Below are 16081 nucleotides of genomic sequence, written 5' to 3'. Positions count from 1 at the left end.
TCATATTTCACACACTCTTTGGAGGGCCTCTTAGATCCCTCTGAAAAGTGCTGGCAGACAAATGATATTTTAAGATAAAAGAAATGTATTAGAGGTTAATAATTAAAAATAAACCACTACCTTTATTTTATCTTTATGCAGTGCTCTACTAGTCTCATTTCCTGGGTTTTACAAGGATGAGCTCACTTAAAAGGTAAGAAATGCAGCCCTTAAAGAACCACAGTTACTTGAGTCTCAAGATTTTTGACGAAAGCCTTACATATTTTGTGTTGCACAGCAAATTGCTGAAAAAACATCTAACAATTTAAGGAATTAAATTATGACATTAAGACATTTAGCTTCTCATTGAACTTGAATGAGTTAATAAAATTATTGCAGCAAATGCTGCACTGAAACAATGCACTGACTCAGTCCAATAACTAGCCTGACATACTAAGTTTCACACACGCAAAATAATTATGAAATGTAAGACTGTGACGTTCTGAATTTGTGCTGTATTCTTTCTAAACAATGAGGATAAAAATGAATAATGAACAGCTACCTCGATCTATCCAACTGGATAAATGAGCAGCCAACGGTTTTGACACAGTACACACAACCACACAGAATCACTGAACCAAAGAAAAGTCCATGTTGGAAGGGACTTTTGGAGACTGTACAATGCAACCTTCAGTTAAGAGCAGGGCATCAGCTTAAGTTATACAGGGCCCTGTCAAGATCAGTCCTAAGTATTACCAGCAAGAGAGATTCCACCTCTTTTCTGGGCAGCCTATTCCAATTGTTCTCATGTTAAGAAGTTTCTTCCTTATTATTCAGACAGAATTTCCCCTGAAGCAACTTGTGTTCATTCCCTTTTTTTCCCACCACAGCCACTGTGCATCCTGCAGGACAAGGTAACTCTGTAATGACCTTCTAGTTACTGGAGACCGTGATGAGATTCCTCCAAGCCTTCCCTTCCCAAATTCCTTCAACCTTTCTACATATGTCAAGTCCTTCAACCACCTAATCATCTTGGTGGCCCTCCACAGGACTGTCTCCAGTTTTTCAGTGAAGTAAAAATTGTAGCCATCCCTCTGTAACACTCATGAAAAAGAAAGGGCCTGTTCTGCATATGGGTTGCTGGAAAGTATCAGACTGCACAACAGACTGAGGCTGGGTTGAATAAGTCACCTAACTTTATATTATGCCTGTAATGTGTAAATGCTTTAACTTTCTTCCAATACACTTTTGAAGCAACAAGTGAATGCTATACCTTTACAACTCAGTCTGGTTTAATTGCCTATTTTTAAAAGTCAGTGGAAAAATATTCTTGAAATGAAACTTTTTATACCAGTATTCATTTTGCACTCATCTTTACAACTGCGATAAAGTTCCTGGCAAAGCCTTTGATGATTACAGGATAAAGAAACATTGTGTTAAAAGTGTTGCTGTGAAGAAATTTTTGGACACAAATAGTGAATGTCAAAAATAAGTAGCAATGCAGTTTCATGAAGAATTTCAAGGAATATCACTTGGTTAGTTCTGCAGATTTTAATATAAAACAAATTAAGTACTGCCAATTTACCTTTAATTTCATTTGAAATGAGCAGCTTATTTTCTGTCTCCTCTTCTTCACACTCTTTGTTCTTTATGGAGTCCTTTGTTTGTAATATTACACTGAGGAAAATAAGATGTTCATTTTTTATTAATACATCATAAAAATCACTAAGCATGATGACATCTCTTGCTAACAATGCTGTTAACACACCAGGATTCCCACACAAAGGATGTAGTATCATAAAATAAAAAAAAAGAGAGGATCTAATTTCTGACTTACACAGATGGCATGACTACTGACATGAATTCTGCAATGAAGGCTCAAGAGTAGTGTAAACTAAGATTACATAAATCCTATCAACACACTTGACTTCATAACTGAAACTGGAAAATATACAAATGAAGGCAGAAGATGGGAAGAGTGAAGAACACATACATAGCTGCATCTCCTACTGGTTACCCAGGCCATTTTCAGGAGCTGTCTGAAACAACATCTACTCCTTTCTCTCTGCCCAACCTTCATCTCCACCCCACCCCAACTACTGTATTATATTGACACACTGTTGTGCAGCTATGATCCCACTGAAAATATCTGTATTCTTTCGTTCCTGTTTTTGCATTACTTCTTATCCAGCTAAAAGAGCCACTCTTTGTCTGCTGCTGTGGCTTCTCCTTCAGCTTTACCAGCCCAATCATCTGCAAAGAGGGAATGCTTTCCCCCTACTGAGCAAAATGGGTCAAGAGAGGTGAAAATAAGAGAACTTCTCAAAGGAGGGTGGGCTGTATTTGCATCTTACAGTCAGCTCCTGGGAAGTTCCTTTTCAAACTCTGCCTTCAGAAGGTATTTCCAGTCTGGTTTCTTACAGAAACGAAGCTTATATCAACTTGCTGACATTATGTGTGTATTTATTTCCTTTTGCTTTTTAAGAACTTGAGAACACTTCGGCCAATTCTTACTAAACCATTACAGATGCAGAGCTCTCAGAGATACTAAGTACATAATAAACATTTTCTAAAAATAGGCACCAGACAGAATGACCTTAAAGTCAAGACTACAAGAAAGCCCACTACATGAACCCATGCTTTACTATCTACCAGAGAAGCAGTCAACAAGAACCCCTTTACACATGTCCCAAACACTGATAAAAAGCCAAACTAGAGCTAACACCTTGTTAGACACCAAGATTAGCTAACCACAAAACACAAATCCACAGAAGAAACAGACCTGTTTAATTCCATTGTTTATGCTTATACTATTAAATACAATTTATATATTAAATACTGTTTATACTATTAAATACAAGCAAGCATTTGGGAATCAAACAGCTAGGAACTGCAAGTTCATTGATAGCAACAGAAATATATTTAACACACTATTAATGGTGCAAAATGAACGTAATAAATTGAAAAATCCAGCCTTTGTAGTATGGTAGGACACAAATAATAATGGTATGGCAAGCAATGCCAGTGAAATGTATGCAGCAGGCACGCCTTCTTGTGCCACAAAGGAGTTCTCCACAGTATCTTCCTCAGAAATATCACCTGCATTTATTTACTTAAAAATTATTTTCCTAACCTCCACAAACACAAAAAACTTCTAAAGTAAGATACTATGAAGTAGTGCAATTAATTCCAAAGCCAAAGCAAATGATTACAGTAATTCAACGCAAGGAAAAGAGACCACCAAAACCTGTGAGGAAACATGTATCTTCCTATTTTCTTGAGGACAATTTTCATAGCCATACACCCAGAAATTTTATCTCACTAGTTAAATACAAGATAGTATCACGAATTGAAGGTTTTAAGGAAGGGGTTGGAAGACAAATTGAATTTTAAGAGGTAGTACCATTTGACTCTCAAGCCTGAGTACACCTTCCTTCACTGTAGATATCTCCAGAGTGGAATTCCTATTACAGTGAAATTCTTTTGCTACTCTGAAGATAGTATAAAGATACTTTCAAACTAAAATTGAATATGCTGTAGGCATGTAATTTTTATTTTGAATTTTAATCTCGGGAACATTCCAGAGGGACAGACTGCAGTTTTTACACACATATTTTTGCAAACCAAAATTTTCTAGTATAATTGTTTGCATGCACAGATACCTCTTTACTAGTTTTAAAAGAAAGAAAAAAAAGAAAGAAAAGGAGTAAGTGGAACTGGACGTTAGCTGAGTACCACTTAGATTTAGCACAACAAAATAAATCTCATGGCTGGCTTCATATGTGGTTGGTTCTTCAATTAAGGACTTCTATGAAACAAGAGATTACCTGGAATATGAAGGTATACACAGCTGTACTGAAGTCAAAAGTAATTAAATCCACACTATGAGCTCAGCAGCTAAAGAGCACACAAGTATATATATCTATGTCTTCAATTATGCATGTGTACTTTAAACACACATCTAAAAAGATCCATTGGGCATTGCAATAACCAGATGCTCAATATTTTATAACTTCAGCAGTTCACATATACTTAATGTTGTGAATACTGTTTTTCATGCCTTTTTCAAAGGAAATTTATTCAACTAAAAGACTTCTCTGACTATGCTGGATACATAAAGAATGTGGGAAGCTAGATGATAAAATGCAGATAGTCATCAGTGTATTCAAACAATTCAAATACAAACTGCAAAGCCTCTGGGTAGTTCAAAGCTGGCACAAGGCTGTTAATTCTCTTAACGAAAATGACTCAATACACTGAACAGATATCACACCTATTGGTTAATTTAAGTCTTCATAAAGATAACACCCTCTTAAAAAATGAAAGACCAAAAAAAATTGTTCTTCAATTAACACAAAGTTTATTTCTAAAAAAAGATGATTTTACTACAAATATGGTTAGAGTGGATAGACAACTATTAATTAGCACAGGTTATTTCAAAACTACACATGGAACTTTTCTGTCTTTTTTTGCTGTTTAAATTCACTTGTGTATGACTAGTGAATGCTGTTTATTTATGGTATGGAACTGATACCAACACTGCTTGATGCTCCTACTACATCTTTTTCAATATAACTTGAACAATACCACCTGATTGAAATAATGTGAAAGAATGTTCTAAAGAAAGCTGACCAATTTTAAAAAATGCAAAAAGCCACACATTAAATGTTATTTTTTATTTAGCATAGGTTTTTGGAATAAAAGAAACAATAATAGTTCAGAAAAGAAAAAAAAAATCTAGTGGAAAAAGGAAGGGAAATTGTAAAACACTGCCAAAACTGGTTAATCAAATTTGGAAAAAAAAAAAAAAAAAAGTTTTAAAAAAATCTTAGAGAGGAGTTTCAGAGGATTTATTGATTCTTAAGAAAACAGCTAAGTTTCAATCATCAGCTTTACTGTGAGGTATTTACCATATAATACTAACTCTCCAAAGTCTCTCAAGACACTATTATTGCTAACAATCATACAGTTCATATATTATGCACACATGATAACGTAGCTAACATATAACAAATGACACTTCTTGTTTCAGGGTGTCTTCTATTTCTGTATGAAAATAGTCAATACAATAATGCACTGATAGTGTAACTAGTTAAAAATGTGGGGAACTCTACTGCCTCACATATCCCTATGAAAACACTGTATCTTTTTAGTTTCAAAGACAGCCTTTTTATACCATACTTCCAGTGCAAGCTTGGAAACTCTCTCATGTTATTTTTTGTCAAAAAGATACTTTAAATCCTGAGAGTTAAGGAATTACTTTTAATTTTTAAATGCACGTACATATTTGTACATGTACAATAACATATTTGTACACAGAGGTAAGGGAAGAAGGATCTCAGTTTCCAGTAGTTTTGTAGTATTTTTCCTCTCCTCTCTGATATGCATTTCTTATTTCTTGAATACATTGTGACACTCCCTTTCCCCCCTATTTCTAATACAAAGACAGCTGAAGAACTTCCATCTCCTTCCCCACTGCTGTTCCAAGAGTTCCACAGACAAATCACTGCACTGCATTACCTGGTAAGCTGCATTTTAAACTGATCAACTTCAAACAACCCATACTTTGAAAAGAAGTCATAGTTACCCAGGTGCCTTCTTTTCTTTCACATCACATAACAGAGGCTTCTTGCAAGGAGATTTACTTTCTGCATCTTCCTGCTTAGTTGTTTCTAGCACAGTTTTCCCAGATGATCGATTGTGAGCTGAAGATTTCGTACTTATGTGACCAGGGCTGGGGCATTTTCTATCACTGTTTAAAACAAATTAACAAAATGTTTAAAATGAAATGCAGCTGAGTTGATGTTCAACTTGTTTTCTCTATGGGTAAAGAGTCATTAGTGTAATAGGAGATATACAAGGTTTTTATTTGTTTCTGAAATACACAGCAGTTTTTTACTTGCCACCAATAAAACTGTATACCTGGGATTTCAGAAATCACAATACAGAACTCTCTTCCCCATGAAATCAAAGGTTGAATGTTTAGGCAATTCAACAGTAACATAATTTGTCTAATGTTATTTTTCATAATAAGCTATCCACTTCAAATATTTGTAACACAATAAAACTTTGAAGTACCATTTCTCTGCTATCTCTTCTCTCCCTTATATGATATATCATTGTGCAGCCAGGACCCTTTAAAAATGTTATGCAGTCTCTTAACTGAGACAATGAAAAAAGCAACACCTGACACAGTTCCTGCCACAGTGAATGCTGCTCAAACTGTTACTGGCTTCACTGGGACAGTACCCGGGCTAACTGTCAGAGGGTAATTAAGTCACTTCAGATTTCAACAACCCTATATTTATAGGAACAACTGAACCAGGAAGCATTCTCTGACAGCTGAATATTTTGGTTTTTAAAGCATGAAGCTCAAACTGTCTCTGAGAATGTAATTTAAAATACTGTCTATTGAAAATACATGGTCATTACAGTGGGAACTGGAAGTCTTCACTACGAACATTCACATTTTTACATTTACATTAATGTAGCCCTTGAAAGTAATGGAAAGCCTCTCTTCTTTTCCTTTCCTTCTTAAGCTCTCTGTGTATCGCCACAGCCCAAAATAAGCAGTTGGTATCTACAATTTCTGATAGAAAACCATCCTCTGAAAATCCTCATCTTGGTATCACATCCCTCTATTCTTTCCCAGTGCTCCTGCTAGAAGCTTCAGCTACAGACTTTTGCATTGTTCTTGCAAAACTCACTCCCAGTAATTTGATTCCCCACTCCCACAATAACGACAGAATTTATAGTGGCTGTTCTTCAAAGAGCAACATTAATTTACAGTCACGTCAATAAGGCCACCCCAGCAAACAGAAGAAACACAAATAAATCATTTTCTTAAGTGAAATCAACTGACAAATGATCCATTTTAAATTCCAATTAACGGCTTAGTAGTCTATAGAGAGTTGTGCTGAAGATGAAACCAAACTCTTGTTAAATCATACATAGTAAAATCAGTATCAGTCTTTGACAGCTCAGTGACCTTTTCAATAAGCACTGATGAAACCATTTCTTTCCTGTAAATGAAAATGTAGATAAATAGGCAGGCCTTTCTGAAACCATTCAGCCATTACACAACTACAAATTACGTTGCAGAACACTGAAATAAAGTACTGCTGTTAGGCACGGACATCACTTTGATCGTAATTACTTGATTACAGGAGAGGTGGATCTTTCACTTGCTTCCACTTTTCTGTTTCTGGGGACAGGACTGGCTGCAGGCATCTCCCCGCTCAACCGGTCAGGTAAGAGGCTTTCTTTGTTCAAGTTCATCTCTGAATACGGGCAGCTGACTGCACTAGAAGTTGAAGAAGAGAAATGCCTCCTTATTCTCAGAGACTTTACTGACTTCACTCAGTTCAAATGAAATGACATCAGAGATCAGTTTTCTAGAAGTAGATGTAATCAATTAATATAAAGATTAGAAAAAAAGTAATAGTAGTCATACTTTAAAATGTTAATAAATCCACTGATTAAAAACCTCAACCTAAATGTTTCTCAATTTCCTTTTGACAGCAACTTACATACAAAATTGTATTAATTTATATTACAGCATACATTCTTGAAAATTGCTTGATGAATGTTTAGCCTCCTCTCTCATACCTTTAATGGCATTTTATACAAAATACACAGGGTGCCTTTGACTATACCCAACTCTCTCCAAATAAAATCATACTCCCATGGTTATTTTTCCCACAAAGGAGGGTATTTCTATCATGTAATGTCCATACAGAAGCTGCATTGCAAGGGCACAGTATGAGGAATGCCGCACATTCTCTTATGGCCATGAACGCCCCATCTTTGCAAATGCCATTTTGTAATATTCCGTTAAAAGACTGTGATATTTTCACAGTCTTTCCTGTCATTCAACAATCCCTATGTTGCTACACTCCAACTAGATAAAGAGAGAATTTGGCACTATACTTTGACAATGACTTGCAAACGTTACTCTAACAAATGCGAAAGTCGTATCTCCCACAAGGGGTAGGAAGGGGAAGAACAGCAACACAAATCACACTGGGCTGAACTAGGATTTTGTCTTTAGAAGAATGCAACGCAATGCTCAATTGATTAGTCAGACTACATACTCACCCTTCAAAGATAATATCCCAAATTCTGTAAGGCATATATATGCCACAACAATGAATAACAGCATGCTCAGTTTTCAAATCTCTAAGATATAGGAGAGGCTGTACTAAACATAATGCTCTATTTGTGGTTCATGAGCCATGACACTAACTATAATCTAAAATTATGCTTTTCTACTCACCTGTATTATTACAAGGACCTCTACAATGATAAAATGTAAAAATCCCATGTCCTGGGATTTTGTTTATTTTCTTTTCAAGAATATAACTATCTCGCTTTCCATAAACTATTGCACAGTTGTATTTTTTCACTGATTGTTACACGCATGACTTCCAAATAGAACTGTCTAATATAAAAAAGTCAACCTTGCCAGCCATATGCCCTACCACCTCCAAATTACAAACACTAAATACAAAACCAACACATTTCATTATCATGCTTGTTTTACCAAGCACAGAATAAAAAAAGGCCTTTTATTCACAATACGCCATACAGTCGCCTTTTCTTTTACCAATGAAGTTTTGGATTCATGGTGTGTATGATCAACTCCTATCATGAGATTGGACCAATATTAGTTATGTAATTTTGGTCTTACCAACATAAACAAAAAGTTCGTGGAAATTTACATTTCTGTCAGCATTAGCATAAAAGGAGAAAGTTCCGTAAGGTTACACAGGCCAGGTCAGTCAGGGGTTATTGACTCAGGAGTCCAACAGCATGTCTGATTTTGTCAACTGGTTCATTTGAAAACAAGACTATCAAGTTTGTGTTTTTTTTTTTTTTTTAAATCCTTGTATAGCTGTGTTGAACTGGAATTATGGAGGAAAAGCATGCCAGCAGAATATGATTTCTGCTTTTCTCATCAAGATGAGATCCCCATTTAAGGCCATTCCAAGCAGATGGTGTTCCACAACAGCCTGTACAGTGTTTCCAAGGGACATACAGCCATCCGTCCCCAGAGGATCTATACAGGTCAGTTATCTTTGCTGCCTTCTCAGGAACTAGGTGGTAGTCCCAGTGCCTCCTCTGAGATACACGCACTGAAGTTTTTTGCCATGAGTACCTTCATACCAGAAGTCTACACAGCAGAGTAAGATATAGCCAAATGGATAGCTGGACTCTAAAGCACTACACTTGAAATAGGGTAGGTTTTTTGTTAATGAAAATATTTTAAAGATGTCGAATAGAATATACAAAGAAAAATTTAACTTGGAGCATTTAATTTTTATTTCTAATTTCTCTTAAGCAGAATTTGGCATTTTACTTTGGATTTATTTATATACCTCTACTTACATTTATTTTTCAACCTACTGGTTTTGTCTGTCTTAGGAATAGCCTCTGTCAGACATCTTCAAAGAACAAAAAACATGAACTGAAAGATGGGGAAGAAAAGAGGAACACTAGGAAAGAGGGGAACTTTTTTTATATTCTTTACATTGCGGCATCTATCACAACGATTTTTTTTTTCCCTTTCAAATGATCTACAAGATAAAAGATACAGGCTTCTATTCAGAAAAAGGTTCTAAGGAGCCAGTGCTAGTGCGATTTAAGTTCTTGCTCTGACAAACTCATACCACTGTGATGAATGAAATACAATTATCAGAAACTCAGGAATATATTGGTTAATCTCAGTTCTGTCACTGCTATAAGGCAAAGCACGTAATCTTCTTTTGGTTTCCTATGCTCATAGGGGTGTTTTGAGGCTTAGTGTTTTTAAGCAGTCAGAGGGTTGTCTCAAGGAAACACTGAACACTACCAAGGTGGTATCTAACTTCAGTTAAACAAGCCTTACACCACAATGAAATCTGACAATACAATTTCATCTCCAGCAGGTCTTCTGCTTACCAACACCATTAAGATGTTTTAAATTAAAAAACAAGAAAAAGCCCTATGCCTGTTTACATACTGCCTGTTTACATACTGCCTTTTCCTTTAGCATTTTCTGGAAAAACAGAAGTTGAATGACAATTTCAGTCAATGATAGCTATAATATTAACGATGCTTTAGAACACTAGATTCAGATGAATTTTCCTTTGTAATTAATTTGAGTTGCTGTATTATTTTTTAAAAACTCTTTGATAGTCCTTTGATGTTACTATTACTCGGGGCAACAAAAAGAACCCTAAAGGTTTCCACTGGTAGCTTTGTTTCACCAAAACACGGCATGAATGAACCTGTGTATCAGTTACATGGCTTCAGATCAATCTGTAAATCCTCCTGAATCTCAATGCCTCCAGCCTTCAGTTCAGTCTAACTTGTCTACTACAAAGAATAAAAAATTAATCTTGTTATTCCTACATAATAGAAGTAATTGATTTATACAGGACTGTAAGTTTTAGAGATAACTCATCTCAAAGGCTCAGAAGTCTTGGTGTTTAGGCTATTTAATAGTAAATTAGGATTTTTTAACTCTTCTGTCAACTTAAATCTGGATTTTTGCTCCAGCTTGCAGTTTGTCTTAACACACTATTTTGAAAACAGCAGAAGTTCAGAAGCCAGTTTCCAAAATGATCGGATGTCCTTGACTTGGGGGTACCAAGGTCTGCCAGAGGCACAGGGAGCATAGCAAGAAGTGGAAGCAGCAGCAGGTACCCAATTTGAAACCTCTACTACACATCTGACAGAGCTGTACACCCTCCAGCACTGCTTCACAGCTTTGAAACCAGTCCAACATGAAGATACTCAATTATCATCTGAGCTGCTTCAGTAGGCTCAACCCATATTTCAGTAAACAAATATTCACATTAACACACCCGACCTCCCCACACAGGAGAGTTAATCAGCCATCTCTAAATGTTGAAAGATCAACATAGAACAGCAATTAGCTAGCTGCTGTACACTTTGCATTCTACTGAAATGGCAGCAGAGTGGCTGGCAATACACGTGTCCATAATACAGTTTTCTGAGGAAATGGAGCCACTGTTTACAGAGTCCTGCACAGGTTGAGTAAAAACTGAGCATGAAAAGAAGCTTCTGTTTTTATGGAATTGGGAAAGATCAACAAAGGAAAAACCCAATGCACTGATTACTACTTCTTGTATACCATTCTGAAGAATTCCCAGGATCACAGGCCTGGGATTTTCAAGTCAGCAGAGGTTTTACATTATCAGCTCTTTCCAGAACTGTCTGATGGAACAAAAGTATCAAGGTAGCATATTCCATTTGTGGTTATTTTGCAGCTGCTCTTCTATCTCTCTCATGATGTATCTCTAGGTAGGGTTACACACATATCTTTTTTCTCTAAAGTTCAAGGGTAGTAGGATAAACTGGGCTACTGTTGTGTGGGCATGGACCTTAGTCTTCTCCAGGCATCCGGAGATGCTCCTATCTTCTAGTAGTATGCAAAATTTCTGAAGCACAGAGTCCAGCTGGATTACTCAGCCTCAGCTACACCTAATATCAGAAGGGAACATAGCCAGGATACTCTCTTAACCTGAAGAAGACTAAGGTGGTACTGTTTGGTAAAAGGAAGTTAATACTAAAGTACTTTAAAATACAGATTATTAGTCTTTATGACTGCTTGGAATACTTCACAAATGTGTATGAAGCCACAGACAAGTCTCCTGTTTTAGCTGGAGAAATGTTACCAGCCCCAGTTACTCATTGCCTTTCAGGTGCAAGTTACTGCCAAGCACTGCCAGCAGATGAGGTTGTATGGCAGCTCCAGGAAAATTCACCTGGATTTGCTCAGAATGTCTTCCTTGACAGGTTAAACAAATAGATTGGACTACCTCATGGATTAGACTTTATCTAGAGCAGCCTACGTCCAGATAACCGCATCTGCTAGTACTGATAAGTGATTGGTAAGAAACCTCCAGCAAAAAGGTCCTGACAACATCTGGAGGATGTATTGTTTTTTTCTGCTGGATTTTTGTTAAGTGATGGCTTTACTTCAGTTGACTTCATTAAAACATTTTTAACTAGTCTGGAAAGAAGTGATAAAAATGTTCTCTTTCACAATTTACAATGCACATTTATCATCAAAGCATTCTTTTTTAGGAGAAAGCTGCTTCAACAGTCTAAACCTGACTCAAGAGTAGCTTCTAACAGATTTTGCTGGGGCCAATGACCTTACATAAAAGATAAAATGAAACTTGAGACCAGCATCAAAATCAGATGAGAAACACTTCAGCAGACACTGAACAAATAGATGCGACATCCTGCTGAGCTGAGGTTTCCTGCCTTTCGGTGCTGTAGTTCTCTTACAACACAGCCTCCACCATGGCACATTCAGTTCACTTCAACTTACACATAATGCATGTAAAGTTTCTGGTAAATATCTTTATTCATGGAGAGTTGACACAAAACACTAACGACCTGTTTACAACTGACCGCTTTGCATTACTGCTTGAACTTGAAAATGATTGCATGCATTAAACTTCAGAGAGCATACCATTCACAATCATAAATATGCAGGTGATCTGCATAATGCTACCAACCTGCACATCAGTCTCAGTTTCAACTGTGCAGCAGAAAACCCTAGATCAACTGGTGATAGTTACCCAGTCCTTATTAACATCAACTTTTCCAAAAAGTAAATGCTTTAACCTCACTACATAATTAATCACCAAGGCTTTCATCTAGTTCCTAAGGAACAAGCTCTCAAAATTATTTCAGAACTACTTAGCATTTTAAATTATCATCTTTTCTGCACACAGGCATTTATGCTGTAGATAGACATTGTACCTCATCATGAAAAAAAAGATAAGCATGGTTAAATACATTTCAAGGTTGCCAAGATAAAAGAGCCAAGGGACTGCTTTTTGACGTGGATAATTATACCAATTTCAAAATGTCTATGTTAATTCAGGAAAACAGTGATGGTACAATGTTAGAATTTTTGGGGTGACCTGGACCCTCAAGCCTGTAGCTGCAGATAAATAACAAATCTCATTATTTTCCTCAGAAATGCTCAAGAAAAAACCAACAATATCAGCACAGAGGGCAAACCAATATAGTTAGTGAGTAAGATACTTAACAGCATTAATTTACTTGCTATGAAACAGCAAATACCTGTCTTATGATCAACAAAATCTCTTTTGTTATATGTTTATCCCCTAGAACTATCAGTTAATGAGCTAAGATCATAGTAAAAATAAACACAATAGATGCCATGAGTTTATTTCTTTTTTTAATATTTGGGATGAGTAAGTATAACAACTTTAAATACCATGGAAAATCTAGTTATAAAAGCAAAGGCCACATGAACTAACAGACATACAGCTTTACTCATCCCTTCCCCGTGAAACATTAAAAGTTTAGTGCCAACGCTTATTTAGAGAGATCATAAATTAAAAACTTTTCTGTCACATTCACTTACGGTGGGGTTTTTTTGGGTATTGTTTTTGTGGGCTTTTTAAAGTTTCAGCCTTGAGCTAAGAATGGGTATATTAATCTGATTCTAAGTAACTGAGACAGCACATGGTAAGGAAGATAATACTCTGAATTGGAAGTTATTGCCTTACCGATCAGGTGCATTAATAAATCATACAAGACTCAGTCTACTGGAATATGAAATAAAATGGGTTTCAGCTAAGCAGCCAGGGAGTTTTTTAGGCAAGTCTAGTTTCACATTTGTAGTGGACTGAGAACATGAATGCAGTAGGTTATCATATGATAAGGATGATAACTTCTTAAGTACTAACGCAACTGTTTAAGGAGGTATCCTGCTGACTGAGTGCAACAAAGCTTCTCAAAAGGAAAGGTAGAAAAAAAGGGTGAGAATAATCTGAAAGACAGCAGCGCAGCACACTGTGTCATGACACCACCACCACAGTTTCTACTGGAACAGGTTTTGTCACTGGAGCTAACCTAGCTCTAACTCTAGCTCCAGTCCCTTCCTGGAGATAAAGGTTGTGCTAGCATCAGGAGTTCTTCTGCCTCCTAATAACACAAATGCAATGCCTGTGTGGTAGATAGGAAAGAACTTCTTGCAGCAAAAGATGCCTTTTGCACACTAAACATGTAACAACACAGTGAGTTTTGCTGGCAGGTATCTTTGTTAGGGGTGAGTCAGGACTTCAACCAGTGCTGATACACCATCAAAACCTTGTAGCATTATTCTAGCTAACAGGACATAATTATCCTACCAAAAACATGAAAGACTGCAGAGCTAACTCTTGGATCACAGTAGTTTAATAATATACTTGAAAAACATGAATAGACAAATAATCAAAGAACAATCCAAACCAAAGAACAATGAGAGCAGAAAGCACAAAGTGATATGACATTCAAGGATCATACGTCTGTGTAATGGAAAAATTCCAAGAAAACTTCTGGAAGCTCTGATTTGAAAAAAAAAGTAATAGGATATTTATGATACTTAATTTTCAACTTAACATGTTACATTAACTGTATATCCCTTACTGAAATAGTCAGGATTCACCTCATACTGTAAATATTTTAAAGATAATAAAATTTTGACTTAGTAAATATTTTCCATTTACTGTCATTGTCTCTCCGTCCTCCATTCCATTCTTCCATGCTACTGCTCTCACTATGTCAACTGTCCTCTAAGACAGCTTGGGACATCCACATTTCTGTATTATATTTCAGAAGCTGTTCAACACAAGAATCTTTAGAAACACTAGGTACAAACAGCAAATTGTTCAGGCTGTCATTCAGGAATACATCAATTGGAATTTCTTTTTTCACATTTGTCCTAGCCAACAAGCAAATCCTCACCCCCACCAACCAAGCAGGACAAAAACATTCAAGCCATAATAAAATTAGTGGCCTCATATTTCAAAAGGTTCACAAGTTATTGCCTTATACGTATCTGTCTGTAACATTCTGCAATCCAATCAGCAAGCTGAGGAATCCTCATAGGAATAAAATAGAGTAGCTGAATCTATCAGTTGTGACAAAAAATTATGTTCAACAAATCTTATCGCAGCACACCCTAGTGAAATGAACTTACAGACTGCTAATGTTTATTTCAGCATGCTCACCATGGCAACTGAAATCATTGCATATTTAGGTTTACAAGATTTCATATTTTTTTCCAGCTTGGATCTGTTTTCTTGTGAACAACAATTAAAAAAAACCGTGCACATATCACTCAATCAAAAGAATAAAATTACAGTTCCATAGCACATACCTATGATGGCCGATATGTCTTGCTCTTTTAATGTGCCCAACTCCTTTACATCCTGCTGTGGGACAGCCTCCATGCTCTAAAGCTTCCACCAATTCTAAGGGACCTGCATGTCAGGGGAAATTACATATGAGATTAAAAAAAAGTATCTAATTTTTAAAAGTTATATAAATATGCAGGAATACCAGAATATCATAGTAAACATAAAGAAGAAATAAGTAAACAAAACCTAATTTTAAAGTACTTTAAAAATGCAATCTGTAAAAGCATGATGGAGATTCAAACAACCTAATCCTCTGGAGAAATAATTTTATTCTGTGTGAGTAAATCTCTACAGGAGAGCTACACCTATATAAAGAATGCAAATCTTGAAGGAATTGTATGACTTAAAATTTCTCTATTAACTACCCGTAGTTCCAACCTGGTTGTTTTGCAAGAACACAGACAAAGTAAATTACCCTGCTGTTCCTGAAGATCTGTTCATAATGGGTACTGACCTCCATTTTTAGCTCAAGTTTTCCAATGAACAAGCCATGAAAACAAAGGCTGAAAATGCTACTAAAAAGAACAAGCCATGAGAAGATTTTGACATTTTTACTTATCTGAATTTATGTTTCTGTCTGATTTTCATCAACCTGTGAGAATGATGCTGCAGAGACATTAAAGCATGTAGCTGTCAAAACTAGCTTTGACACTCAAATAAACATAGTATATAACCCTTAGTTTCATAGCAAGTGAGAGACAGACCTACTCCAGTATATGAAACTGAGAACACCTCCTGCACATCTGCAGTATGTACTGTCTACTACTGGTTTTACTTGAAAAGTACATGAACTTGTATCTCCCCCTACAGATAACAACAGTGACATAAAAAGGTCTACTTAAATTTTCCTATTTTCCAAATTCTTGCTC

The 16081-nt window shown here is 36.2% G+C and overlaps 1 protein-coding gene across 7 annotated transcripts in view; it reads right to left on the bottom strand.

The window, feature by feature from the left end:
* The window catches only part of L3MBTL3 (L3MBTL histone methyl-lysine binding protein 3), an 89587-nt gene that overhangs the window by 9251 nt on the left and 64255 nt on the right, over nucleotides 1-16081 (bottom strand). For all 7 annotated transcript variants that reach the window (XM_074862487.1, XM_074862490.1, XM_074862486.1 and 4 more), the window contains 4 exons: nucleotides 15173-15275; nucleotides 7136-7282; nucleotides 5567-5731; nucleotides 1565-1656 (listed from right to left, as the gene is read on the bottom strand). In XM_074862487.1, coding sequence (XP_074718588.1) covers nucleotides 1565-1656; nucleotides 5567-5731; nucleotides 7136-7282; nucleotides 15173-15275 — 507 coding nt within the window. The remainder of the gene's footprint in view (nucleotides 1-1564; nucleotides 1657-5566; nucleotides 5732-7135; nucleotides 7283-15172; nucleotides 15276-16081) is intronic.

This window comes from Strix uralensis, chromosome 3, assembly GCF_047716275.1.
Source record: "Strix uralensis isolate ZFMK-TIS-50842 chromosome 3, bStrUra1, whole genome shotgun sequence".
Classification (NCBI taxonomy): Eukaryota; Metazoa; Chordata; class Aves; order Strigiformes; family Strigidae; genus Strix; species Strix uralensis.
This window is presented reverse-complemented; position numbering and strand designations above follow the sequence as displayed.